This window comes from Gobio gobio (genome assembly GCF_949357685.1).
Source record: "Gobio gobio genome assembly, chromosome: 15".
In the NCBI taxonomy this organism is placed as follows: Eukaryota; Metazoa; Chordata; class Actinopteri; order Cypriniformes; family Gobionidae; genus Gobio; species Gobio gobio.
Genome location: NC_137108.1, coordinates 19,962,585 through 19,986,104, shown reverse-complemented (window position 1 = coordinate 19,986,104; position 23,520 = coordinate 19,962,585). Strand labels below are relative to the sequence as shown.

At 37.8% G+C, this 23,520-nt stretch overlaps 2 protein-coding genes across 2 annotated transcripts in view; one reads left to right on the top strand and one right to left on the bottom strand.

Moving 5' to 3' along the window:
* Positions 1-23,520, top strand: part of gtf3c6 (general transcription factor IIIC, polypeptide 6, alpha) — a 1,355,101-nt gene that overhangs the window by 371,690 nt on the left and 959,891 nt on the right. The window lies entirely within an intron of this gene.
* Positions 1-23,520, bottom strand: part of creb5b (cAMP responsive element binding protein 5b) — a 96,628-nt gene that overhangs the window by 35,504 nt on the left and 37,604 nt on the right. Inside the window, exons 6-7 of the mRNA XM_079837520.1 lie at positions 11,276-11,402; positions 7,680-7,790 (exon numbers count right to left, since the gene is read on the bottom strand). Of these exons, the coding sequence (XP_079693646.1) occupies positions 7,680-7,790; positions 11,276-11,402 (238 nt within the window). The remainder of the gene's footprint in view (positions 1-7,679; positions 7,791-11,275; positions 11,403-23,520) is intronic.

Here is a 23,520-nt window from a genome sequence, read left to right as displayed (position 1 = left end):
CTTGCACTGGAAACAATATTTGTGTTGTTATATAATAAAATATCTAAAAATCATTAAAACAAGAGAATCAGAATTGTGTAAGATATTAAGACTTGCTTTTGGAGAATGTATCTTGAAATCTTTTTTTATGTATTTTTTATTTTTTACCATTAATCAAACAAAATGTTAAGCGCATTAAAAAAATTTAAATGTAAGAAAAAACTAAAGAAAAATATAAAAGGTATATTATATTATATGTGTATATTAAATTATATTAAATTAAATGTAATTGAATAGGATTTTACATACAGTATATAAGTAAATGTATCATGTTTTATAATTATCCTTTAATATATAATTGATATCATTAATAATAATTAAAACAAATCAAATTAATAAATATTTTTACGTAATATGATCATATTTCATTTTTTTTTTGATGGAAGACTAGCAGTTTTCTTTTCATTATTTTAAGATTTAATTTACAGTACATGTGAACTTTTATATTTATACATGTTTACATTCTTACAGATAATTTAATTATCTAGCGTTCAAAGGCAGAATGACCCATGTTTAATTCTTCCTATACGATTGCTTTAGTGGCTCTTGAAAGCTTAAAACAAATGGTTTCATGTGTCGGAGCAAAAGAGAAAAAAAAAAAGGAATTTATAATTCAATTACAATCAGGGCCGAGAGCGAGGCAGGGATGGGGGGATGTGCCTGGAGTCCAGCCAGGGGACAGATAAGACTGCACATTAAAGTAATATTATGCTCCCCCTGCCCGTTCCCATGGCAACAAACGAAAGGATTAAAAAAATACACATGGCGATCAATCTCCAGCGGGACAGAGAGAAGGAGAGTGAGTTAAGTGCTCTTCGAACGCTCTTTCCACCATCAGAATCATCACTCATGCTTTGACATACAGACACTCTCCCTCCTTTTCTGTCTTTTATCTTGTATTGTTTTTCTCTATTCATCTCAGCCGCCTCCTTTCTCGAAATGTCTGCGCTCCCCTTTTTCTCAGAGCAAAATAATTAACTCCCTCCTGAGTCTAATTCCAAATCCACAAATACCGGATTATTACATGGTATAATTAGTGGAGTTTAATCTAATTACCAAATCTGTCTTGCTGATCCTCTTGCCACCGCTATGAAGCTCAAATAAAGCGTGTGAGCAGCCACATACTTAAATGGGATCTATGGTAACTGTACAAATACAGGCAGACGGATGTAACCGTCCTGGAATAGTTCACAGTCATCATTTACTCATCCTTATGTAGTTCCAAACCTGTATGATTTTCTTACATGGGACAAAAAAGTACTGAATATTATTTCCATACATGGAGACAGGGGCTGTCAAGCTCCAACAATGGCGTGTCAAAGTTTAATGTACGTAAATGCAAATTAGCTTTTTGGATGATTTTCAACCATTTAAATGTTAGTCTTTTTAAAATAAATTATGTATTCACAGCGCTTCACTTTTTCCACCTTTTGTTATGTTACAGCCTTATTCCAAAATGCATTAAATTCATTATTGTTTCCCTCAATTCTACAAACAATAACCCATAATGACAACGTGAAAGAAGTTTGTTTGAAATCTTTGCAAATTTATTAAAAATAAAAAACGACAGCCATTTTGCCATGACACTCAAAATTGAGCTCAGGTGCATCCTGTTCCCACTGATCATCCTTGAGATGTTTCTACAACTTGATTGGAGTTCAACTGTGGCAAATTCAGTTGATTGGACATGATTTAGAAAGGTCTATATAAGGTCCCACAGTTAACAGTGCATGTCAGAGCACAAACAGAGCCATGAAGTCCAAGGAATTGTCTGGAGACCCCCGAGAGAGGATTGTATCAAGGCACAGACCTAAGGAGAATTGAAGGTCCCGATGAGCACAGTGGCCTCCATCATCCGTAAATGCAAGAAGTTTGGAATGCTAGAGCTGGCCACCTGGCCAAACTGAGCGATCAGGGGTGAAGGGCCTTAGTCAGGGAGGTGACCAAGAACCCGATGGTCACTCTGACAGAGCTCCAGAATTTCTCTGTGGAGAGAGGAGAACTTTCCAGAAGGACAACCATTTCTGCAGCACTCCACCAATCAGCCCTGTATGGTGTGGCCAGACGGAAGCCACTCCTTAGTAAAAGACACATGACAGCCAGCCTGGAGTTTGCCAAAAGGCACCTGAAGGACTCTCAGACCATGAGAAACGAAATTCTCTGGTCTGATGAAACAAAGATTGAACTCTTTGGCCTGAATGGCAAGCGTCATGTCTAGAGGAAACCAGGCACCGCTCATCATCTGGCCAATACCATCCCTACAGTGAAGCATGATGGTGGCAGCATCATGCTGTGGGGATGTGAGGAACTGTGAGACTAGTCAGGATCAAGTGAAGCATGCCATCTTTGATGAGCACTCTGAACCTCAGACTGGGGCGAAGGTTCATCTTCCAATAGGACAACGACCCTAAGCACACAGAGCCAAGATAACAAAGGAGTGGCTATGGGACAACTCTGTGAATGTCCTTGAGTGGCCCAGCCAGAGCCCAGACTTTACTTGAACCCGATTGAACATCTCTGTAGAGATCTGAAAATGGCTGTGCGCCGACGCTCCCCATCGAACCTGATGGAGCTTGAGAGGTCCTGCAAGTGGTGAAAGCATTTTGTGAGAAAAATAGCGTTGCAATGACGAGATCACTGCATTCACGCGATAAACAGACGGTCTACTCAATGCTCTTCACTGCGGCCTTTCATGTGATGGGAAAAGATCTACAAATAATGCTATAATCAACACTTTCACGATTCGTTAATCTCGACAGCTGTAAAAACGTAGTAAAAGTGTAATACGCATTTCAAATGCAAAGATGTCAGCCAATCACAGCAGTGGGCGTTTACACTGAAGTCTCTTCAAACAGAGCATTCAAGCCAGAGGGCTAAAATCAGGATAGAAAAATACCTTTTTTTTCTAAATGATGACATTTTATGATGTAAAAACCATACTAACAATCAGGAAACATTATAAAAAATTGAAAATAATAAAACATCCACATCATGGGACCTTTGAATGAATAGTTCTTGCATTATCTTAGTGATGGTATGTACTATATATAGTATTTCCCTCAGCTTGTGTAAAAGCTACTTATGATGAACTTTGATTCATCATGTGGTTTTCTCTGTTTTTAAGGTGGTTCTCAGTATCATAGATATGTTTAGGTAGATGCCACATTCACATCCACTTCAGACATGTCGACCAGTTCGCCATCTTGTGATGCTGTCATCACTCACAGTAAAATCAATGAGTTTTTCAAAGATGTCACAACACTGCGCAGTCTCTGGTTGCAAAAAACGCTGAGATTTAAATTCCTGAAGAGAATGGGATAACCTTTCACAGGTGAGACTGTGTTGGTTTATTTTTGTATGTATTAACTGAAAAATTACAGGTTTTTAAACTATGGTAACTGTTTAATGTCGTGTTCGCTAACACCGTAGTCTTATCTAACATTAAAGTCTCCATGAAATCAAAATTGAACTGTTTTGGCTTTTAGTACGAATATGTTAGACTTACTGTTATCTATAAGGTAGTGTGCTCCAAAACAATGACAAAATTCGCATTTAGAAGATTTAGAAATTCAAAACTTACAGTCCCTCACTTCTGCCAAAATGGATCAATGAGTTTGATGACATCACTCTGCACTTCAGCTTCTCATCAGATTATCTGTCCAATCAAATGCTCTCTATATAGACGCTGAATCTGTGGCTGGAATCGGTCACTTGTTCACACATTTACTATTTTCTACTAGGTGAATGGCACATAGTGCACTGGGGATAGGGAACGATTTAAATAGGCTCTCCATTGAGGTGAATGAAGTCTGGTTTCACGTTTATATCACGCAAACCGTCGCAGCGCGCACACAGATCATATGAGCAAGTCGGCGCAGACCAGAAAAAATATCGGACCCATTTGAATTCTGCACAGAATGCTATATTTTAAAGTGATAATGGACGAGATTAGGAGGAGACACGTTTAGAGATTAGGAGGAAACTGCAGCCAAGCTCAACGGCACTGGCTGAGCTGTGATATAAACTAAACCCTGTTGGCTATTTTGACAAAAGGGGAGGAGCTGCTCGATATGTCCCGCCCTGTCTTCCTGTTTCAGTGGAAATTACGTAAACACATTGAATAATGCTGCACGTTTCTAGCCTGGCTCCGCCCTCCGACGTACTTCCGCTCAATTTTAATTTTCCTTCAGTATTCTGTCTGGGATTGCGGTATATTGTCTGGTTTTCTCCGGTCAAATTTTAACCGGTCCAATCAGCGAACAGAAGGAAAGGCTGAGAACGATGACGTTGATGTCGTCCGCTAGTTTGAGATGACATATGTCACGAGTGGTCGCCTAGGGCGCCATTAGTAGGGGGGCGCCAATAAGCGCATATCTGGCACTAGATGTTTGTGTGTAAAGGGTGTCACGGCCACCCTAAAATGTTATTGCCGCCCCCACTAGTTCCCCCACACTATTGGATCAGAGAACTGTCAATCTGACGATTCCTATATGCCAGATCAGATCAGAGTAGGCTACTGTCAAAAAAGTTCGCATTTGGAGAGCTCAACAACACCATTAGATCAATGAACTCGGTCAATGCTTTGGCAAGGTAACACTTTTTTTAACTATACAATAAAGCTAAATTCAAACTAAAGGCCAATTAAAACAACATGTACAAATCTGTATTTTGTTAGGGCAGTATTTGTGGCAGTCTAGAAATCATGCTATGAATGGGCATATAGCATTGCTCGGTGTGTATGTTAGAGGCAAAATATATCTGCACACTTACTTCAGCATTTCATGAGCGTGCAGTTATATTTTGACTCTATAAAGCTTTCTTCTCTTAATTGCACCTCCAAAAGTTTTTTGCGCCAATGCATTGTTAAAAGAACCAGTGTGTTTTGTAATTGTCCCATATAAAACTTTAGCGGCCAATTTAAAAATGGTATTTAAAATGTGCAAATTCACAACACGAATACATCCTTTATTAAATCATGTTGACGAATTTAACGTATCTTTACGGATGGTGTTGAATGCTGAATTGATTCATTCAGTTCTAATGGTGCTTAATGCAAGCAGTGTTGTACACACAGAGGGCAAAATGTTGCGTTATTTAAAGGGGAAGTTCACGCATCAATGAGTAACAAAAAACACACTGAATCAGTATTTATTCTTATTACTTTCATGTGAAATGTACTAATAACACATAATAATTATGTAGTAATGTCTGAGAACAATTTCTTAGCAACTAGGGACTGCACAAATATAGGATATATATTATAGGCCTAGGGCCTATACAGGCATTTGGCTATTGATTTGAATCCTTATTAACAAATATATACAATATAATTTGGTATGTATGTATTTGTTAATTAATACGTTGCTAACGCTTGCCAATGGAGAGTGGCCAGACTCTCTGTACAAATGAAATGTACGAGAGTCTGGTAGGACCAGGCTAGCATGTTTCAAGGCACTTCAGTGGGACTTTAATGATAAAATAAATAGTATAAAATAAATACTATAAAATCATCTACTGAAGTCTATTGCAGATAATAGATATTTATACATATACTTATATATGGTTGCTGACGTACAGTCAACTTGCACTCAGGTGTCCACGGACCGGATTTGACCATTCCAATTTGGCGGACGGCTTACGTACACAGTATTCATAGTTTTCAGTCATGTGACTGTCGCGGAGCACTGGAGGGCAAAACAGATGCAAGTTTTGGGCACTTGTGATACAGCACCAGCTGCAGTATTGCAGTAGTTCAATCACTAAAAACAGCGGGAATGCTTAACGTGAAAAACACTGTAGGGTGAGTTGCACCAATAAGGATTAAATTAAGCAAAGTTTAGCGCTAATCAAGGATTTGTTGATCTGGGTTTTATTTTAAATCGAGTTGTGTTGCACCTCTAATTTTAAACACAGATTAACTTTGTAGACTGCAAAACCGTTCGAATTCAAGGGCTGATCGGGATGAACCGACGCCAGGCTAAAGAATTCTTATTAGTGCAAACCACCCTTAAAGTGCCTTAATGTACTATAACAGTGATATTAAAAGACTAAAATCAGTTTACACCTTTATGATTATGCATACTTTATACAGGCGAGTAGATAAGCAAATAATATGAACGCAACATGTTTTCTTTATAATAGTTTTCGATGGGAAAAGCACTTAAAGAGAAACCTTGTGTTGCATTAATATTCTGTGTTCATCTGCTTGCCTGTATAAAGTATGCAACATCAATAAGGTGTATATTGAATTTGGTCTTTTAATATCACTGTCTTACTACATTAAAACTTACTACAAACCTGGTAAAAATGACTGGCGGGCAATGGAAGAAAGCCTTGTTTTGCCCTCCAGGTGGGCGTTCCTATAATGGTGTGACGTCACATGAAGACTATGAATAGTGGTCCATAGAAACTACCTAACCACTAATGAGGCATCTAATATACATATATATATAGGATATATATTTCCTATAATGGTGTGACGTCACATGAAGACTATGAATAGTGGTCCATAGAAACTACCTAACCACTAATGAGGCATCTAATATACATATATATATATATATATATATATATATATATATATATATATATATATATATATATATATATATATATATATATATATATATATATATATATATATATATGTGTGTATGTGTGTGTGTGTGTGTGTGTGTGTGTGTGTGTGTGTGTGTGTGAGTGTGGTCAGTCTATTATAAAATTACAAAACAATTTTTGTACTTTGGTATATTAACACTATATCAGTTAATGAAATATATTTTTACAGTACATTTAAGTTCTATTCACAAAACTTAAAATGTTGCTACTCTACTTTTTATGGTAAAGTTCTGGCAACCACTACTACCTTTTTTACTTTAAATTTTACAGGTATGAAATGGAAAAAAAAAAACAGTTTGACATTTTTTGACCTCCCATCACCATTACCTTCACTATATGGAGAGAATCTTCCACAAAATAAATAAAGGGATTGGAATGATTCTTTAGTCAAAGCCACTAACAGCTTGGTGTGGTTTAAGTTTAGTACATTCTTGTAGCTACTAGAGAACTATAAATCAGTTTGTCTTGTCATATGAACAAATTGATGTAATGTGTAAAAAAACAAATATTTATTTTATTTCAATTCCTATAGAAAACTATAGACCCTCCATCAGGCTTTCTCCACCAGTCTGTTTCTTTCTCTTCCTCTTTTTCTCGTTCTCCCTGTCTCCGTGAGCTCTGACTGGTTGCTTTGTTTCTGATGAGATCACCACCATGCAGAACTAGTGCTAACAAGCAGCACAGGCACAAGTGTATGTCAGGGCATCAAGATATACATCGGACAAGCTGGCATACATTGGAGCAAAAGAGAGAAAGACATGTGTGTGTGTGTGTGTGTGTGTGTGTGTGTGTGTGTCTGTGTGTGTGGCTGCGTGCATATGTATATGAGCAACAGAAAGAAGTTATTTTATGATTATACGTGCTTGTGTTGTGCATCTTATACGGTTGACTAGTTCCGTAACAATAATAGAATATAAAAGTGAACATAATTCAAATCATACAGGACAGGCAAGCAGGAAAATATGCACGTATATGTGTATGTGTGTGTGTGTGTGTTGATGTGTGTGCGCTGACTGACTCACCAGCTTTGCCTCTGAGTGCATGGATGGAACATGAGGGGAGGAGCATGAGTTGCTGTGGGCGGAGCCTTGCATGCCCATCATGTTGGAGCCCATAGACATCTGCCTCTCCATCTGTACCCACAAACGTGAATATAATACTTTAGAATCAAACACATCAATGCATGAAACAAATTGAATAAAAAATTACATTTTCAAAATAACTTTGAAAATGTTAAAACAAAGCAATTACACAGGAAGCTACAATGTAAGTGTGTACATTTTTAACATTACTTTGGGGAAAAGATTGCTGAAAAGCATTACTATTAGTTCAATCTAACTAGTATGTCTAGTTAAATGTTTAAAGGGGTCATGAATTGAGAAATCAACTTTTCATTCAGCCTTTGATATATACATTTTCATCCTGTAATTTTCGGAGCTGAAAACTTCCTTGTTAGTTAAAGAAAAGCTTTTATTGACACCAGGCCCAGCAAACGCTCGATCTCAGAATGTGCCACGCTGTGACGTCAGAGTGTGGTGAAACACTGCCTCAACAGAAGAAGAAGAACGCCTGATTCTGTAGCCCCGCCCACCGACTTGTGCAAGAAATGTAACATAAATAACATAGGCCTACGGAGAGCTAAACCGGATCGAACTTCCAAGCAATAAGCATGCTGCATAAGCTTCATTCGGATTTCAATATTATGAATGCACGGATGAACTTTATTTTTATTGAATATCCAGCTCACGTGGGGAAGACATTGCGCGTTTGTTCCTTCATTTAACCACGGATTCGTTTGTAAACATGAGACTGGATTCGCAGACAGGATGAAATTACATGAATGAATGAAGCAACACACTTATGTGTGTAAAATATTTAAAAAAATATTTATATGTGATAGGATTGCATTGTTACAGATCGTTTGATATCTATTGATTATGTGTACGTGTCTAACTGAACATAACTTAGCACGCTGTCACAGGCTGGAGAATCCTTTATTTGATGTGTAACAACATTCATTTTTCTGCGATTCGTGATCAGACTCGGACATGTATGGGACAGGGCTCGCAAAGCCCAACGTCCCGGGGCCATGTATTTTCCAGACGGGCTACCAAAACGTATCACCGGCCTGCCCAACGGGATATCTTAAATAGTGAAATAACATTCCTTTCCTGATGTACGATGTTCACTCTCTTGATTTGATATTTGAAGGAAAAATACAATCGCGGACACACACTTTCCCCCACACACTTTTTTCCCCACACACTTTCAAAACAATTACGCACGTGTACTCACGTGCTCATTGTAATATGCAAATCTTATCCAATCATAGCAGTGGGCTTTTACTTCCAAGTCTTCAGTGTGGCACGCCCATAAAAACCGAACATTCCATGAGAGAGGCTCAAAACCAGGGTAGAAAATAACCTATTACTTATTCATTATGATGTTTTTGAATGTAAAAAACACGTGAACGTCATAAGTTGACCTCAGACAACAGTATAAAAAATAAAAAGAGCCGGTTCATGACCCCTTTAAATCTTCTCTCGGGAACTTCCTCAAGGAGAAATTTGGTTTATAATATTTTCATATGTTTTTAGTCTAAAAACACAATTTTATATTTATTTATATGGTTATAATGTAAGTATTTACTATTAAATATTATTAATAAATGAATTTGTATTTATGTATAAGTGTTTGTATGGCTAAGAATCAATTTGTCAATATGTAATAATAAAAAAGTAGCTTTAACCTTCATCAAGGGGAGAAGTGGGATAAAATATTTCAATAGAAACACTAAATATGAATTAATACTAATATTAAATCTAATCTAAATAGATTATATTAGTACACTCAAAAAAAGTACGCATTTTTTAAGATTTCAATTAATAGTAAAATTCCATCAAATTAAATAGAATAATACTTACTGTAAATATTTTAATGGAATAATTGAACAATCCTTAATCAATTATTTAATTTAAATATGTAAGGATTATTTAATGGAATATTACTATTAATTAGTGCTGTCAAATGATTAATCGTGATTAATCGCATACAAAATAAAAGTTTGTGTTTACATAATATATATAGCTACTATGTATATTTGAATACACACAGGCATGTATATACTTAAGAAAAATTATTATATTTATATATAAAATATTTATATATAATGTAAATTATATAAATATATACAGTATATACATGCAAATAGTTCTTAAATATATACATGAATGTGTGTATTCAAATATACATAATAATTATATACAGTGCAAACACATATACAGTATTATGTAAACACAAACTTTTCTTTTGGATGTGATTAATCGTGATCAATTGCGATTAACCGTTTGACAGCGTAAATCTTAAAAAAAGGTCTTTATAATGTATTTATCGTTTAAATATTTATTATTTAATTTGTATATATTTATAAGTTATTTTAGGTTTATGGTCACACTTTAGTATTTAAAAAAGCTTTATGTAAAAGTCAGTGGTTGGCATCACATTTAGATAGCTAGGTAAATATGTGCATGTGGTTTTATGTGTGTATTTATGCATATTCAGCAACTCTGCGGGAAAAGCAGCAGTCAAAGAGAAGCTAAGAGAGGAAGCTGAATACTGCAGAAGTGTGAAGCTTAAAATAGGGCTATTAACAAGACCACAAACTCAACCAAAGCTCAGTTCTGTGAGCACGACAGAATATCTTAATTCAGAAAGTCTCAATTAAATGGGACTAAAAGACTGAAATTCAGGTTCTAGATGTTTGCACTCATACAAAGAGTGCGCTGGTGATTTACGTTCAGTTTAAGGTGAGGGAAACTGTAAAATGGTACTTTCAATGTGTGTGCGTGTGTGATTGAGAGACTGGGGGTCCTGTTACCCAAGACCTCCAAGATCTCCCTCCGACCCCCCTTTCCAACCCCCTGATGACCTATTGCAGGGTGAAAGCGCAGCAGTCCGCTGTAATTATTGGAGGAATATTTTGTTTAAAAATATCACCCCACCCTGCACCCCTTTCTTGGGATGTCAATCGAGAGAAAAAAAATGTCCTAGTTTAATTTAATCAACTCTGTGCTTTTACCTCTATAGCCAACATGGACTGGCTTATGTTACAATGAGAACATGTGTTGTGTCATTAGAACCCTGATATGGGTGGCTCGCTCAAACACACACACACACACACACACACACACACACACACACACACACACACACACACACACACACACACACACACACACACACACACACACACACACACACACACACACACACACACACACACACACACACACACACACACACACACACACACACACACACACACACACTCCTTCCACAGCCTGCATTCAGGTTCCTATTGACATTTCTGAAATAGAATTAAAACAGATCGAGCTTTGGAAAATTACACCTCTGCTGATGGGCTTTCTGATAAAACAGCCACTGATATGGGCCACGGCACTGGAAAAGGCATTAATTTAAAGCAGACTGCTGAGAAAAGCATGAGAATGGTGCATGAAAGATGAGTTTGTGCGCGTATTAATGCGTTTCGGTTGTCAGAGGCATCGAAAAACCACGACTGGGAAGTGCAAATGCATTGTGTGTGTATTTATGATCTCACAGGCATCAGAACAGCAGACGATCCTTGCATAGTGGGGTCAGGCAGTGTGCCAGGCATGGAGGCCGGCAGTGGCTGTCGCTGTCTGTTCCTCAGGTGCAGCAATGAGGAAAGAGAACCAGGCACTGGCCTAAGAAAGAATCAAAAGAGAAAGAAAAATTTGTGAGATAAGCCTATTTCCTCAGATGAAACTTCTGTGGAAACTGACGTCACAAACACTAAACATTCGCAATTATTAGGAATTTGTATGAATTCAGTTCTCGTTGCGGTTTGTCAGAGTTCCTAAGAATTTTCAGTCCCTCTTTCTGTCTTACTTAAAGGCATAGCAACGGAAAATGCAAATTCTGTTAGTGTTTACTTATCCTCGTGTTGTTGCATGAGCCTTTTTTTTTCCTTATGAGATATTTAGGAGATGTTTAGCAGAATGTCCAAATTGCTCTTTTCCATACAATATGTCATGTATAATATAAAAGTGTCTATGATGAGGAAAATTATTTTTGAAAATCTAGTTTAAAAAAACGTGCCAAATTTTTTGAAAAGTCCTCTATTTTCATTCATGGATGTTTCAATGGATCAAGATCCAGCAAACATTCAATGGAACTCTTTCCTTAAGGCTGATCAAAGTCTGTGTGCTTCGATAAAAACGTGGGTATGGATGAATACAAAAAGATTCAGCCTGTTGCAAATCTCTCTCACAGTTAGTGAAGTCTGCAAACACGCGAGAGAGTTTAATAGCATAATACAATAAACATCTATAAAATGTTTTCTAATACAGGCGATACACTGAACCAGAACCTCAGACACAGTGCAGTTTCAAAACACCAACCACACAACTTCCTCTCCGGGTTGGCATAAAGCTTCCAGCGTTACACTTCCCCTGACAGCACTGATATTTAGGTAGAATGTGTCAGATATAGCACTCACTAACTTCACCATTATGCCGTCCTATGGGCTTGGACCACCACAGCGTGGAGAAACGCAGCTTGTCTGAATAACCTTTAGCCTCAGATGACAAGCATTATTTGGTTCTGATTGGAGGGCTGACGGACAGCTAAAAGGGAAAGGAGGGGGTCCCCACCTGAACAAATACCTGTATTTATCCGGCCTAAATAGCAGCATTTACACTGCATGATTACTGTGTACGTATAGACACACACACACACACACACACACACACACACACACACACACACACACACACATACGGTCATTAACATTCTGACATATTGTCATTTGTGTCTAACACACCAATCCATCACATGCTTAACAACCTCACATCTCTGAAACACACATATACACACCCAGCTGAGATTTGGCTCATTTTTTTAAAGGAATAGTTCACCCCTAAATGAAACTCACATTCGCTTTAATGTGGGTAGAAACTCTTTTCCATACAATGAAGCTCCAAAATTGACAAAAAATAACTACATCAACATCAATAACATTCCATTTCCTCATGTTTGTATTACAAGTCCATCCAATAGCTTTGTGAGTAACAGACCCAAACTGAAATTGTTATTTGCTAGAAATATTCACCTCGCCTCTAATCTAATTTGCGTTATATTATATTCAGGTTCACAATGCCTGGAATAGTTCACAGGTTATATAAACGACTTTTTTGGGACTTTTTTTTGTCATACTTGGAGCTTGACAGCCCCAATCTCATTCAATTTCATTATATGAAAAAGAACCGCTAGGATATCCTGCAAAATCACTCTTTTTGTGATCCACGATAAAAGAAAGTAAAAATAAATGACATGAAGGTGAGTATAAAATGAGAGAAGTTTCATTTTGCAGTGAACTATTCCTTCAATCTAGCATCACTAGCAAAAAAAGATGCTAACAACATTAGCATTCCGCTAATAATAGAAAACCTGGACTTAATAACCACCACAAAACACAGAGACTGCAAAATCACTACCTGAGTGAACTATTGAATAAATACTTACTTTTCAACCATTAAAAAGTATGTTCTATACAGTCTAAATGTGTGTAGTAAGAATGTGATCCGAACATAGTAGCTACTAGGCTACATTCGCCACATTGTCATTGTCATGCAAACTACCAGCATTAGTTGCGTCACTTCACTGCCAGTCACAACTCCTCTCCCATGTCCTCATAGGATAGTAAAGTGTCTACAGGATGCACACTTTGCAACTACGTGGATACATTTTGTCTATTGTTTTATGAATACTGTGAATTTATAAATACTACTTGTTCCACATACTGATTTTTGCCTACTTTATGCATTCTAGGATGCAGCCAGACTTAGTTTCCTTTTGGTTTCTAGTGTAATAAAAGAATTTAGTTGGTAAAAAAGGATTTACATTATTGTGGTGGAGAACAGCCACAGCTCAGCTCTGAGCCGCCATTCAGCGAGTGGGAAACAGAAAGCGGGGCAACTCTCCATGGGCCAGTCCCGCTGCACATTAAAACTCAGCGAACAGGAAACAGTCCTAATTAAGAGCTCAACCTGGCCAACGGGAAGAAAGGCGCTTTAGATACTATACAGGTTCCCTGCCAAACTCGTTCACCTGCTCCTCAGCGAGAGAGAAATAAAGAGTGTCAACAGAGAAAAGAATAAACCTGTTATGAAAGTAGCAAAATATCAGAACAGACAAAAACTTTCCATACTCCCCGATATACTGCTCATGTGGGTGTACATCAAGTGCATGACTGTCTGTGATTGTGTTAGCGGTGTACTGTATATTTTGCATTAATGACAGGCTGTCATTTCAGAGGAGATAATAAGACCCCCGGAGGGTGAGGGGTGGGCATACGGACACACAGTGCAATTCTGACCCTCTCCTCTCACATTACACACACTGTCTCCCTGTTCCAACATGACATCACTCCTCCCTTTCTATTCTTCACTGTCTTTTCTCTTTTTCTCTCTTTATTTCAGCAGAATCTTCCACTACCTTTCTCTCTCTGAGCTATATAGACATCAAACCCAACATCACTGACAGCCTCAAGTCTAGAGAGGGCACTTCATGTTCTCCTTGCGGATAGGGTTATAGCATCACAGGACAATCTAAAGTCTCATAGTGATTTGTTCAAGCATTTACAAGGATTAATTCTAATACAGAATATGAATCATGAAACACAAGCAGAATTTCTGTTTAAAATCTTTTGTAAAAATGACTGTTATGTGAATTGTCACATACAATCCAGTGCAACCATTTATGCAAGAATAGTTTTGAGAATGATTCACTCATTCAGCTTGTTTTTAATGAACGAGGCCTAAATCTAGAAGACTGCAAATTCTAGACGATATATGCAATGCATTTCAGAATAGAATCAGAGAAAATTCTTGAAGAATGCAAGATTTTACATCAAAGTTTTATAGGCGTTACATAGACACACAAACACATTCTAGAACAGAATTAAAAAGAAGATGATTCTTGAAGATGATAGTTTCTATCAGAAATGATAGTGGCTATTGACATATTCAACGCATTTTAGAACCTAATCTTAAAGAGAACATCCTAAAGTTTGGAGGATTCCAAATTCCAAAGCATTCTAGAATACAATCTAAAAGATAAAATATTGTGCATTTTTGATAGTTATATTCAATACATTCTAGACCTAAAAATAGAGAAAACGTTTCTTTATTCTGGAGAGTGACATCCAGTGCATTCTTAAATACAAGCTAGAGGGGAATTCCAAGAATTCAGCAAAATTAAAGATTCTACACATAATTCAAACCAGCATTCAACGGCTGTTCTAAACATAATATTTCATAATCATAGTAAGTATAAGCATAATCACAGTAAATTATAGAATACAATCTAAAAGATATTCAATGCATTCTAGAAATAATCTGGGGGGGGGGGGGTATTCTGGATATTAATATTCAATACATAATCTAACATACATTCAATACAGAACATAATCTAGACTTTTAAAAAAATATATACTAAGACTCTCAGATCTGGACAAGGCGGTAATCCAGCCCCCGGAGAGCGTACCTTCCATAGGGGCAGCCATTGCTAACCAAGCCATCACCTGTTAGCATCCCATTGACTCCCATTCATTTTGGCCTCACTTTGACAATGAATATCTTTACAACTGAGGCGTTTAAAGACTCCATTTGTCCATTGTTTATTTCTAAACAAACACGACAATGTATAAAATGTTCCATTACCTTGTATCTTTCACTATCGCCCCGTAGAAGCCGTTTTTGTAAAAAGTAAGCACGACTCCATCGCGCTGTACCGTATAGACCAGAGGAGAAGCTCGCAGGCAATCTTTTACTGTCTATGAGGCAATCGAGGGGACATGGAGGCATAAACGCAGATAGAGATGTCGCAAATCCTGCTTGATTCATCAAAAGTTGCTCCTGCTCACTCTCTCTGTCTCTACAAGATTCGGTGATTCAGATTTCACTTTGCACAACTACTAGAAGACTTGCCACTGTCGGACAGGTTTCTCACGTCACATCTACGTCGTCAAGCTCAGTCTGAGGCTGCGCAGTACGCTCAGCCATCAGGAAGTGAGTGCTTCTAACTGACTTCAATTTTCTCCGTTGAAGTCTATGGGGTCGCTGTGTCCATTTCTTTTACTGTCTATGGTTCTGGATAGTAACATTCAATGCATTCTTAAACACAATCTGGGGAATTCCAAGAATTCAAGAAAATTTGATTCTACACATAATTAAAATCTTTACATAAACAATACATGTTGCATTCAACCTTTCGACTGCTGTCCTAAGAACATTTTATAACCCTAATGAGTAGGAGAAATGATAAAGTGTAACGCTGTTTAAACGCAACTATAAGCACATTCATCCATCGCTACATGCCCAACTGAAGTGACTTCAGTGTAAGAGTCTTGACTATCATGCACTTCGCTGAGGGAGAGAGACGAGAGCCAGAAAGAGAGCGAGAGCGAGAGAGAGAGCCAGGCACAGTCAGCCCACTGACTCATATCCTTCCCTTCTGACTCCATTCCAGCAATGATGTAATGCTCTTGGCTTCTTGCACCCCCCCCCCCCCCACAACCCTCTCCCCATCTATCTCTTTTTTTAAGTCTACACTCTCTCACCATCTCTCTCTGAATACCATGTTCTCTCTTTCTCTCTCTCTTACTCATTGCACCACACTAACTTGAGCAGACACTGCAGCAGCGATGGTGCAAAAACGTTTCTCTTTTTTTTTTTTTTTTACATTCGCTGTGTGAATGTAACCAAAACAGCCCAGGGCATGGTTCCAGCCGCTGGGAGACGGTGGTGCGGTCTCCATGGCAATGGGCCTAAACAGCGGGAGAAACAGAGAGAGGCCAAACAGCTTGCAGCTGCCTGGCGCTCCGAGTAAACACAGTACAGGACCTGCCCCTGATTTACCACTTTAATCACACTCAGAGAGAAAGAGTGAGAGAGAGAGAGAACGGGCTTGCCACGGGCCCAAGGACTGCCGAGTGGGTAGAATCATATGAATTTGATCAAATAAATCAAGCTGAGAAGTGCCGTGAGGGCCTGAGTCTCATTAAAGACCAGTGGGGATGGGGCGATGAAAAAGCGCCATTCGAATGAGGGACTTCATTGACAGGCTGCGCGGTGACATAGATTGAAGGCCTGAGTAAAGTCAAAGTCTGTCACTGAGAACAACGGCGAGAGACTTATCTTGGAATACCTCAGGGCAAGCAAGTATGGCACGGCTCACCACAAAGCCCCAATTATGTACGGATACATCTCTCATCGCTGCCGGCTAAGAGAGAAAGACAGTGTGAGGGGGAAAGAGAGAGAGAGACAGACAAACAGAGAGTGGTTTGGCTCAGGGCCAGCCAGTTGTTTCTTCCCATGAGTGAAACTATGCTGAGAGCCTTCCAGCATGACTGAATGAGGGAGGTTTCAGGCTCCGCCCCCACCTGTCCGTCAAATTCATCACACTTAGAGCAACATGGTTTGAATCCTTCCCATGGCTTATTGATAACACTCTTTAAGGGGGGGGGGGGACCAAAAATTAGTTGGACGTATGACGGAGTATTTCTGTTCCAAATACACTCCTTCAGGATTCGAACAAGTTTCGGAAAGTTTTTTCAGAGTATGGCCCAGTATGACTTCATAAAGGGTGGAATTGCTTGTATGGGCACTTCTCCCAGATGAGTGCATGCACACACATTAATGTGCTTCGTTCGGTTTACGGAAGCCTTCCACAGTGTTGTCATTTAGACCACGAAATCAACAATGTCGCTAAAGAAGTGCGTTTCTGGTTGTGAGGGAAAGATAACCTTGTTCAGCTTCCCATAATAACCCAGAGTTAAGGAAACAGTGGATGCAGTTTGTTTTTCCATAGCAGCAAGTGTGTTTGTTTGTTCCCGGTCATGTCAGAGTGAAACTTGCTCAATTGTCTGTGTTTTGTTGGCAATCGGCGTGTAATATACAACACAAATGTAGCCTATAGTGAATCGAAAGTTATCCAGGGATAATGCAATGATGTATTGTGTGTGTGTTTGTGCTTGTGAGTGACTCTTTAGCTCCACACACTGCACGCCTTCACAAGTTCGGCTGTTTTCGGAAAGAATCGGTACAGCGTATCTGTCTTATAAATATGATAAAACTAAAGACTCTTCGGAGACATGAAGGATGTAATACTACTCTATAGGTACTTGAGATTTACATGAGATTGGCAGAAACTGTGTGTTATGACCCCTTTAAGGCCTGTTCACACCAAGGACGATAAGTATAAAGATAACTATAAAGATATAGTTCTAAAAATTGTTCTCAATGTTAAAGATAGCAGAATTCACATCACAGCTATAACAATAGCGGTGCAGAGAAACGATATTGTTGGAATCACTTTCAGAATGATTTTATCCAGCTGATGAGCGATAAAAACATTGACAGCCAATCAGAATCCATCCTGCTGTAATGAGCTTGAGCATTTAAAGTGACAGACAAGTATGCACTTAGAATAAACAGAATATCGTCCGCTGGTGTGTTATAGTAGGTAGTTATAGTTGTATAGTTAAAACGATATATATATATATATATATATATATATATATATATATATATATATATATATATATATATATATATATATATATATATATATATATATATATATATATATATATATATATATATATATAATATATATAATATATATATATATATATATATATATATATAGTTATCTTTATAGTTAGCGTTCTTGGTGGGAATGGGCCTTTAGCCAAAGGAACGGCTAAAGGAAAGGCAAAGGAACATACACTCACAAAAAACTGGATTAACTTTAAAACACACAGAAACTCAGAAATTGCAAGTAAATTTCACAAATAATTAGTAAGAAACAGCAAGTAGCACATTGAATTAAACATACAATTTCGGAGAAGACTGAAATAGTATTTTATTGTAAAACACTCTACCAGCATCCTTTGTAATTAAGGTCCGATCACACCAAGGACGATCATTGTTACAATAACCGTAATTATGAAGTTTATTAATCATTCTAATTTTATGTGGATATGGAAGTCCACACCACAACTATAATGGTAATGACACAGAAGAAAGATTTTGTTGGGATCACTTTCACATCGTTTTTTTTCCAAGCTGCTAATGAATGATCAAAGGTATGTACATTTTTGACTGTACTAAAGCATAAAAATACCATAATATGTTTGCAGATATTTAGGAAACATGTTAAATTCACATACTCGTTTCTCTGAAAAACAATCCTACAGCCAGTTATTTTACTTTGAAATGTGCGTTCCGTGTCGGATTGTCTGTTTTTGTTTTGGTCTGTGCTAGTTTACCCAATAGTATTTCGACACCACAGGTTGCCAGTTGGCGGATAAAGCGTATTTCTGCCATGGAAGCCAACAAACAAACTTGGTCATAGATTGCAGATTCTACCCGACCTAAAGAGGCTCGGCATCCATCTAAAAAGCAAAACGCGTAATCATCAACGTAAGTCTCCTCACCTTCCATTTCCAATTGTTCCTGTTGCATGTCCTCAAACTGGCAACCCACGTGAGCGTCGAGTCTGAGGAGGAGGTGGCGGGGCAAACAATATTTTGAATTTATACTGCAGTAACCATTTCAACCACTAGCTGTCATTCTTATGCTGCGTTCCAGGCAGGTTTTTGACCCCGTAAGTTACGACTTCTAACCACGACTCACGACTTTGTAGCGTTCCAGGCAAAGTCACGCCAAACTGCCGGTAGCTAGATGTAAACAAATAATGGGGAACCGTACGGGGCTTATGCTCATTTACAAAAAATTATACCGCCAAAGGTGCTTACTCCTTGCTTATTTGAGGGAAACGGAGGAGAAATAACGGCGCATAAGGAAAGAGAAGCTGTTATACCTTTTATTTTACGTTATTTGGATATTTGGAAATGTATTTGGTATTCATTTATTCTTGCACTCAATGGCCTGAAAACTAGCTAACACTAGAAAAGCTGCTGATAATGCATAACATTTGCGGCTAAATAACGTTAGAGCAATTCCTTATATTTTGTTTTTAATGTACGACTTTCATAAACACAGCGTCCATGGGGGCTGCCATTGTTGCTTCGCGGGCTATGTGACGTCAGAACTCGTAACTGGGAGTACATCGATCTAGTACGAGATCACGGGTGGGAAGTCACGGGTTTGACTGCCGTTCCAGTGCACTTTTACGGGTAGAAGGTTGGAAAAACACGGGTTACGGGTTGCCTGGAACGCGGCATTAGTTACAACACCTTTAAAAACACTGACAGTCAATCGGAACCCACCAAACCTTAAAGAGCTTGAGCATTTAAGCATTGTTATTGTTATATTTCAATTTTTTCACACTGAATATCCAGTTTAATTTGGAAATATGTCAAATTATGGAGAAAAAACTGGTGCGGTTTCAAATGGGGCTTCATGCTGACTTTAATGTGTCACTTGTTCATCATCTGTGAAACCACATAATGTGCAATGTTTTAGGCTACTTCACATTCTTAAAAGAATGTATAATGATATTACCATAAAAAAAATATGTCATGAAAACATAGTATGTCTTTTTTAACTGTAATAGCATGGTATGTGCATATGATAATCTTACAGTGCCATGGCATACATAAAAAAATATGATATTACAATCTCGTACCATCATGAACAATCATGGTACCACAACAGTGTTTTTTCTAATGACTTATAGTGGTGTCCAATAGACCAAGAGCTCTAAGTGTTTAATTATTTTTCCCTTTTTTGCAAATTGCAAATTACACTACAAATGATCAGCATAAATTTGGGCAAGTTTGGGTAAAACCTGCTAATCATTCGGGAATCCCAAAAGCATCTTATGCTTCAATGCAAACAAGAACACGTGATTGCAACCATAATGCCACAAAAGCTGAGAAGCCATCATAAAAAAATAAAAAAGTAAAGAACTGTGATTGTGAAGATTATTCAATAAAGATATCCTTGTGTTCAAATTGAATTTGTTAGTAGTGCAGTATAGTAAATAATTCAACATTTTATAACATTTCTTTGTTTTACTTTTTTAAGTTTTAAATTTGATTTTGAATCCAAAATTTTCTGTGATCTCAGACTTATGGACTCCAAGGTACAGCTGTCCCTTCTATCCATATAAAATACTTTATTAAAGTCTTTCATGTCCACCTGATCACTTGGTTTTCTCTTGTCTATCCAGCACACCAGATTCTTTCCTCTTCCCCTTCTCCATCCTTTCATATTCTCAATCAAGGACCCCTGTCTTCTGATCCCTCTCTTCCTGTCTTCCTGTTGTCTGCTCTGAGGGCATTTCTCTCACTCTCCCTCTCTCTCTCTTTGCAGGAGTATGTGTTCGTTTCTGCATGTGTGTGTGTGTGTGTGTGTGTGTGTGTGTGTGTGTGTGTGTGTGTGTGTGTGTGTGTCGGACGAGGATGACACAGTGGTGCTGGAATGAGAGGAGCAGGGCCTGGGCGTTCCTCTCCAAACGCACTATTAAACCCTACGCCGTACACAATGAGCTCACTCTAATTCAGCTCAGATGTACATCCTGCCCGTCTGTCTTCTCTCTCTTTCTGTTTCCTTCTGTCCTCTGAAATTCTTTCTCTTTCAGACATGCACAAGACATACACACTCACTGCGTACCCAGAAGATGCCACCCTACATGGAAAGATCATCTTAGAGTGGACGACCACAAGTTTTGGCTTTCTCCGCATGACATAATTAGCTAAAACATCAACCATAGTTTGTTTTTCCATCAGAGGGGTCGCAGAGTTTAAATCCTAACAATGAGGTTCTGCGTTTTTGATCAATGTGATTGAAAGCAGTCTGTGAAGAAATCGATGACGTCTGTGTTTTGGCCCACAAGAGGAACTGGAGGGGGGCGGGGGAGGGTAGAGAGCCCTCCTATGCAGCCTCGTACAAAAACAACACCGCACGCTGCCTCGGATAGGGTGAATCAGAGTCCCAGAGAGCAAGTATCAAGTTTTGACAGGTTGGAGGCATAAAACTGTGCAGTACGTGAGGATTTCAATTCGACAATGTCCCAAAAGAACGATAATCGAGGAAACAAGAAGGTCACGTTGTCTTTTTTGCCTTTTATATGAAAATAAAACATAGAGAAAAAGCTTAAAATCAGTTATATTTTAAGATATAAAGTAAAAATTCGAAGAAATAAATTCCCAATTACAAAGTTTAGTCACGTGCAAAGTACAAAGTGAGATATTTTTATGATTTCTTTTATATTTATATCACATTTTGGGATATGCAACGGTGGCCAAAAGTGATGTCCAGCCTAGGAAAATTGACATCAACATTTATTCAAATATTGTTAAAATTGGTAAAAGAATGTGAAAGCATATCGTGTAGTTGTGCTCGGAGTCAATTGATTTATTTGTGGTAACGCAATGAAACATGCACAAACAAGAGAGAACCACTAAATATTAATAATTGATTATGTTGTAGTCAAAGTATGCTTTTACCTGTGAGCTTTTTGTTTTTATATGCATTTTTCTGCATAGTAAAATAAAACCTCAAGCTATAGTTGATTGCTTTTATTAGCCAAATACTTTTGTCACTTAATCAAGTTCAGTGTTTTGTTCTTCCCTCATATTTGAAATATTAAATGATGATTTAATCAAACTTGCAGGGTTGTTAAAAACAAATATCCCCTCCGGACATCCCTTTTGGGATAAAGTTTAATATAAAGTCATATTGTGAGATACAAAGTCTCACTGTGAGATATACATTTGCAATTGCAAATTATAATGTTGCACTTATGATGACATTAAATAAATAAATGTCCCCCAAAAGTCACAATTAGCATATCAAATGAGTAGAATGTCAGAATACTCATTCATATACAAGAAAACAATAGTCGGAAGACCTGCTGTATCTGCAGAGAGTAAAGTGACTGTGATGTGTGCCATCATGCCACAGGAGCTGAAAAGATTTGTAAAATAGAATATGGTTAAAGTGTTCATGAACTGCATTGTTTTATAATGTTTCATGTGGTGCACTATGTTAGTATGATTTTTACATAAAAAATGGTACATTTAGAAATAAAAAGGCGTTTTTCCCTGGTTTTAGCCCTCTAAATTGAACTCTCTGTTTGAAGGGGCGTGTCTGCTGTGATTGGCTGACATCTTTGCATATGAAATAGCCAAGTATTACATGTTGAACTCTCAAAAACTTTTAGCAAGTATTTACTATTACAGCTCTCAAGGTTAAAAGTTTGAAAAGTGTTGATTGCATATGCATTATATTTAGATCATGACATGAAAGGTTGCAGTGATGAGCGTTGTAGCCGATCACAGACATGTTGTCCACATGAATGCAGTGATCTCGTCATTGCAGCTCGATTTCTTCACACTAACAAAATGATTTCACTATAATTAACAGTGCAAACACACTGTAATTAAGAGATTTGTTGATTATAACGAGTTTTGGCTAGAGTCCAGAACTCAGTCACTGACAGCTCCAGCGATTCCAAAGGGAGCGTTCTTTGATCGCTTTCTATATATCATTTAATCACAGTTTATTATTTTCATTAGGCTAAGAGAAACAATATGAAGTTGACTGTTTAGTCACTGATTTGATTTACTGACACATAGACAAATAACATCTGACTCTAAGATATCAGAAATCACTGGCCACAGATCAGGCATTAGAATTAACACGGTTACTTACACGTTTTCGCATTACAAATCGTAAAAGTGCTGTAATTCCGACTGATTTACCAAAGAATCCACAGTGAAATGCACCGAATATAAATAAATAATGCTCAACTGAGATATTCACACTGTTGTAAATAAATAACCACATT